This window comes from Nelumbo lutea, chromosome 2 (assembly GCF_056320005.1).
Source record: "Nelumbo lutea isolate HS-2025 chromosome 2, American lotus-T2T, whole genome shotgun sequence".
Taxonomy (NCBI): Eukaryota; Viridiplantae; Streptophyta; class Magnoliopsida; order Proteales; family Nelumbonaceae; genus Nelumbo; species Nelumbo lutea.
In genome coordinates, this window is record NC_142685.1 from 21,159,701 (window position 1) to 21,166,232 (window position 6,532).

The window sequence follows — 6,532 nt, forward strand, 5'->3', positions numbered from 1 at the left end:
GAATAAATAACATTATAGCATTTGATTATAATTTACAAAATTCTTGCCATGAACCTTATTATTTTAAAAATGAAAAACCAGCCCATAACACAAAAATTGAGATACCTTGCAACATGAAAAATAATCACTCTCCATCTTACCCATTTTCATGTTAACCATCATAAACCATGAACCTAGGTCTACAAAACCAACGCCATAAATGTTTACTATCAGATTGTCATAAAAACTTATGCTGACAAACATTGAGTGACAGTCATCTGCCCGTAAACATCTATGCCAATGGTTTTGTTGACTTGGGCTAACAATTTATGACCACCAACAATTTTTTTTTTTTTAAGAATGAAAATTAGCAACATAACACACCCAATTTGAAAAAAAAAAAAACAAAGCGTTAGCAATATTTTCTCATTCCACACATTTTAACCCATTCTTGTCCAATTTGGAATTTGATCTTGGGTAAGAACGAGAAAGAATGAGAGAACCAAACATGGAAGTTTTTCAACTTGGCAAAATAGCAAATGCAACCTGCCAAGCCTTATCGGCAGGCACGTCTTGTAAACTTGTAATCACATCCAACCATCAAATCAAAATTAATAAAAAAATTAGAAGGAATAAAAAAATGAACCAAAGAGCAAAATTTCTCATTATATTTGACTCAATGATGATTAGTGACACTGCAGCCGATTGCAGTCAAGACATGCCGGACCCCAGCAAACTGCTCTCTATGGGATTTCATTGCTCCTACTATTCTCTATCTCCATTTTTTCCCTTCCATCAACAACAATGACAATGGGTTTCAAGAAGATTATGTACTCAAACCACCCATTGTGGCTGTGGATCTCATTCAGTCTTGTCTAATCATCATTCCGCATCTCAGTAACCATACCCTGATAATACACACAAGTCCAAGTTAATTAATCCAGCCAGGAAAAACAAAAGATACGGCTAGAGAACTTGTAAATGCGACTATGGGAAAACAAGAAATCAAGTAAAATATGAGATTATGTCATTAAAAGTCCAAAACCTGAATTGTCCATGGGATTCCCAGCTGGCATTGGCTCAGGCTCCTTGATGTCAACCACCACAACATCCGATGTGAGGAAGGTCCTTGCCACAGAGGCTGCATGCTCCAAGCAACATCTCACAACCTAGTTTTGAAAAAACACATTCGTTAGGAAATAGAAGAACTTATGAATAACCTTAATGACATGGAAACTCAAAGATTAACAAACTTGCTTTGATTATCGCAACCTTGCCTACATGAAAAACAATATAACCCGGTCCCAACAACATGCTGTAAATATATGAAAGCATATGCAGCAACCACAAATCCCTAGTGTTAAGTTGTGATGGAAGGAAAAAAAGGGGGTCCAAGAAGCTATAAAGCCTATAAAACTAACACTGGCAAGCTAAGGGGTTGCCAGTGTTGTCATAAAATGTAAAATTTCATTATGAATTATAGCCCATGCCTTTTCGTCTTGTATTCCTAATATGAAACAAGATGGAATAACCTATTATCTGCATCCCTTGGAATAGATGAATATAGTAAAGCAACTTACTTTGGTAGGATCGATTATTCCAGCTGCCATCAAGTCCTCATATTTCCCAGTTGCAGCATTGTAACCATATTTCGGATTGTCACTGGACAGCACCTGAAGAATGGAACACAACAAATCAGCTATTTGATCACGGATAAAACAAGACAAAGTTTCTGACAAGCTAGACCCGTGTGTCAATACCTTCTCAATGACCACACTTCCATTGACACCAGCATTCTTGGCAATCAACTTCAGAGGGTAGCTCAAAGCCCTTTTAACAATGTCTGCCCCAACCTGCCAACAATTCATGGTAACCTGAGTCAGAATATTCACAAATCACAAGAAACATATGAGTTTTACCTCAGACAAGTTCACAAATGGTTAAACATGCATCACCTTTTGCTCGTCATCATCAAGAGTGTCCTTTATAGAATCAACCTTTGCTGCAAGCCTCAACAGGGTGCACCCACCACCAACTACAATGCCTTCCTCAACAGCTGCCTGGGAACCATAATAAGGTTTATGGCATAATTGTGGTAACAACAGCATGTAAAATAATAAAAGACCCCATTGTAAGAGCTCTTGTAAAATTGGTTTTGCCCAAAGTCCAATACCTTTGTTGCATTAAGAGCATCTTCTACTCTTAATTTTTTCTCCTTTAATTCAGTTTCCGTTTGCGCCCCAACCTGTATGTTCATCACAAAAATTAATAAACACAACCATCTAAAAACTCACTCGATCAACCCAAAGCGTCATCCTCATTTTAAAGAAACACTTGAAAATTACCTGAATGACAGCAACACCACCTGAGAGTTTCGCAATTCTCTCGTTAAGCTTTTCTTTCTCATAGTCTTGTTCTGCAGCCTGCAACAACCATTACCAGGTAAAGGAAGTTCCAATACGGGCAGCAAATAAATAAATAAATAAACTAAGAATCTTGAAATTCTAGAAATTCACCTCAATTAGGTTCTGGATCTGAGCAACTCGCTTATTTACTGCTTCCTGTGTACTGCCATCACCAACAATTGTAGTGGCATCCTTGGTAAGCACGACCTTGGCAGCATGGCCCAAGACCTCCTTTTCAGCTTTGTCCAGAGCCAGACCAACCTCATCTCTAATTACAGTTGCTGCACCAAGAACAAAAAAACTCTCAGGGACTTGGAATAGGTCATACATGTCTCAACTTCCCCAGTGGTGACCAAAAATGTGGAGAAGCAGAACCTATAATCCATGTATAATAACTAACCTCCAGTAAGAATAGCAATATCATCAAGGTATTGACTCTTGCGTTCTCCAAATCCAGGAGCTTTCAGTGCAGCAATCTTCAATGATCCCCTGAGCTTGTTCACAACAAGAGTTGCAAGAGCTTCCTGTTCAATATCTTCAGCAATTATCAAGATTGGGTATCCCCCTCTTATAGCATCCTCCAAAACATTGATGAGATCCCTTGCATTTGTGATCTTCTTGTCAACAAGAAGCAACTACATAAACAATGACATCAATCAGCCAGGATATAGATACATAGACAGGCCTATACAGTTAAATGTGCCCCAAACAGTAAACTTCATGGCACAACCACATACCTTGCAGTTTTCATATTCAACTGCCATTTTCTCACTGTCTGTGACAAAGTAGGGGGAGATGTAGCCACGGTCAAATTGCATTCCTTCCACAACATAGAGGCTGTTCTCTGCACTTTTCCCTTCTTCAAGAGTGACAACACCCTTCCTGCCCACTTTACTCATAGCCTCAGCAATCATATTTCCTACTTCATAGTTATTCCCAGCACTAACTGCTGCCACATCTGCTAGTTCACTGTCTTCGACCTGCAAAAAAAAATATATATATATATATATATTATAAGCAGAGTCAACCTTGTACTCCATAGCACATATTGAAAATCCTATAGAAAGAGTATTAAGGAAACCAATTTAGATAATTATGATGATAATAATCACAATTTGCAATATAATAAAATATGAAGATCATTTCTTATTTCACTTTTGACATCATCATCTCAGCCTTGTCCCAACCATGTGGAGTCAGCTACAAGAAAAAAATGGCATCAATGTAAAATGCCAATTATATTTACACTGGTAATCATCTCACTTTACCTCTTTAGAAATTAATTTGAGCTCAGCAACTAGAGCTTTGGCGGTCTTCTCTATACCTCGAGTAATTTGAACAGGGTTGGCACCGGCTGCCACAACCTGATTGTACCAATCCCTGGTTAGTCCTTCACAAATAAGCATTGTTCATTATTCAAGCTCTTAAAGCAAATAAAGCAAGAGCTATGTCTGACCAACCTTTACACCTTCAGCAATCAGACCTTGAGCAAGAACAACAGATGTTGTTGTCCCATCACCAGCCAAGTCATTGGTCTTTGCAGCAGCTTGCCTCACCAACTTAGCTCCAATATTCTCAACAGGATCCTCTAGCTCAACCTAAAGACCAGTAGGATGAAGGAACATTAGCAGTGATCAGCAATCGTCAAAAGAGAATTTCATTAAACATCAACAAAGTTTTAATAGTAAATAATACCTCCTTAGCCACAGTAACACCATCATTAACAATTTTGGGGGAGCCATATTTGCTCTCCAGGACAACATTCCTCCCCTTCGGACCAAGGGTGACACCAACTAGGTCTGCAAGCTTGTTTACACCCGTCTGCATTGTGACAGAAGGGGGAAATTAAAGATAGGAAATGCAGGAATAACCTTTCCATGAGAAGAAAACTTGACTAGCATTTAAAAGCTCACTTGCAGTTTCTTAATGGCCGATCCATCCTTGTTGAAATACAACTCCTTAGCCATAGCCATTATCTTAGGGGATCTTCTTGAAAGGATCACATTCTGTCTCCTTCCACCAAGGGAGCTCGAAGAAATGGAGGCAAAAGAAGATAATTTTTCCAAAGAGCTGGAAAGTTTCTTATCCACTGCACGGTTGCCTGCAGCCGCTAGGGAACCAACAGAAGATATGGTGGCAATAGTTGATGCCATTTACTTTTAACAGACCTGTATCGTTTCAGTGTCAGTTTACTTGAAAAAGACCCACCTGAGATTACTAATACAACAAACACCTATAGAAATGAAAATCAACAAACAGGAAAGCAAAGAAATATTGGTTTCAATTACAATGAACTTTTACTGCTAAATTCTCTCATTACCTAAACAAATATCCAATTCAGTCCAGTACCCAGAAGACTCAGAATTACCAACAATAATGGCCTTTTTTGGTCAGTTGGTTATTCCCCATTTATTAGATTGCTGTTTTTTTTTTTTTTTGACAGTCCATTCACCCTCTATTGCTCGAAGGAATTCCATTAACACCTTTCTTTTCTCAACGTGCATTCGTACTTATTAGTTATCAGAAAACTCTGCTAAACATTCAACGCTCACTTGTTTATAGAATTATTCACAATAACATACGTTGTCAAATTGCCAGTGTCACATTTTATAATAATAAGTTCAGATAAATGCAAAAGTAGAGAGAATGAAGAAAATATCTCCCGTAGCTTATTACTGAAATTTCTATTTCTTCAGAATTTCCTAGAAATTAAACTCTAATTCACACAAAACATCAAATTCAAAACTGGAAAAAAAAAGCAATACGAATTCTTTTGGTAAAAAGGATTTTCATTAAAACAAAAACGAAGGAACAGAGAGACAAAAGATACACCAACAACGACCCCCTACAATATCCTTACGGACATCCGAATTGAAACTTTGGCAGAAAATAACATCAAATTGATATGACCAAACGACAAATGGAAAATAAACAAGCAAAAACTAGTATTTTGGTCCAGTCTAAACATAACTAAGCTTTAGACAACAAATGCGAATACTTAACAAAGCAAAATCGCAAAACCCCTAAGACATGGTTGAAAAGGCTCGGACAGGAAAACCAGAACCATTACCAGGAACTCAGAAAGCTTACCTAAAAACCAGTTTTGAGGATAGAGCTAGGGTTTTACAGTGGTGGGTGGGTGGATAAATGTGGCGTGGCCACTCTTCAACTTTCTCAGTTCTCACACTCTCAGGAGTCAGGTCTCAGCTGAAGAATAAACTCCGGGCAACTCAGAAACGAGAGGAGATTGGATGGGGATGGTTTAATAAAATGATAAGGGGTTCTGAATCCATGGAGTGGACGGGCTCACCTAAGCACGATTTTTAAAGCGTCAGATTGGAATTCCTAATTTTCGGTTTCGATGCACTTGGGGTATAGCTCTTACCTAGATTCTAATACGACGGTCGATGTCTCGTTCTTTTAAAAGCACGTACTTTCCAAATCAATTTATTAATTCTTGAAGCTGCGTATAGATCTAGGCCGTTAGATGGAAAATCAACAGTACCCTTCTTTGCACTGCACACATGGAACAATCTAGAACATCTCTGCTCTATCCTCGATTGTGTGAACTCAACCCTCGAAGTCTCAATACTCGGGAGAGCAGGAGTGACGCTTGCACGGATGTGGGTGGGCCGTGTGTCCAATCCACACATTTATTCCACTCCCCTCCAACCCCTTTACCAAACATTTAACTATAGCCCATCTAATATAATGGAATGTATTTTGTTGGACGTGGAGCCAATGATAACATCCTAAGGGTTATATTATACTAGTGTACAGTGATAAAACACATGGAGCCCACAATGAGGGTTCCCGATTGGTACTTGTACTTTGGGTTTATTACTGGTTCTTTAAATTTAAAATATGATAATTTAGTAATTAATTTTTAAAATGTGTTAATTCAATACTTATGATTAATCAATTCATTAACTATTAGGTGACATTTAAAAAGATAAAAATATTCTTCGAATCTCATCTAATTCTCTTTTATCAATCATCTAAACATTGATAAAAAATAAATAATCTCAAATTCTTGCCTCTCCTATTCAAGAAAGTTGGTGTCATAAGAATATCCATTAGACATGACCCCAATTTTCTTTAATATAAGAAACAATGATTTGGGACTCTTCATTTTTTAACTATGTTTG

The 6,532-nt window shown here is 37.8% G+C and overlaps 1 protein-coding gene across 1 annotated transcript; it reads right to left on the reverse strand.

The window, feature by feature from the left end:
* Window positions 1–473: 473 nt before the first annotated feature.
* On the reverse strand, window positions 474–5,771 carry LOC148869075 (ruBisCO large subunit-binding protein subunit beta, chloroplastic-like). The gene is made up of 15 exons (XM_088971902.1): window positions 5,475–5,771; window positions 4,298–4,552; window positions 4,080–4,205; window positions 3,845–3,982; window positions 3,653–3,748; window positions 3,122–3,364; window positions 2,785–3,019; window positions 2,496–2,665; window positions 2,325–2,402; window positions 2,153–2,224; window positions 1,935–2,039; window positions 1,740–1,832; window positions 1,560–1,652; window positions 1,025–1,148; window positions 474–887 (listed from the first exon to the last, which is right to left on the reverse strand). The coding sequence occupies exons 2-15, from the start codon at window positions 4,535–4,537 to the stop codon at window positions 874–876; spliced, it is 1,827 nt and encodes a 608-aa protein (XP_088828028.1). The 5' UTR covers window positions 4,538–4,552; window positions 5,475–5,771; the 3' UTR covers window positions 474–873.
* Window positions 5,772–6,532: the final 761 nt, after the last annotated feature.

Excerpts from the sequence above, each read along its gene's own strand:
- LOC148869075 (XM_088971902.1), bottom strand. The coding sequence starts at position 4,537 with ATGGCATCAACTATTGCCACCATATCTTCTGTTGGTTCCCTAGCGGCT. Across the intron at positions 4,206-4,297 it reads CGGCCATTAAGAAACTGCAA|ACGGGTGTAAACAAGCTTGC; the intron begins GTGAGCTTTTAA and ends GTCACAATGCAG. Across the intron at positions 2,040-2,152 it reads ATGCTCTTAATGCAACAAAG|GCAGCTGTTGAGGAAGGCAT; the intron begins GTATTGGACTTT and ends TATGGTTCCCAG.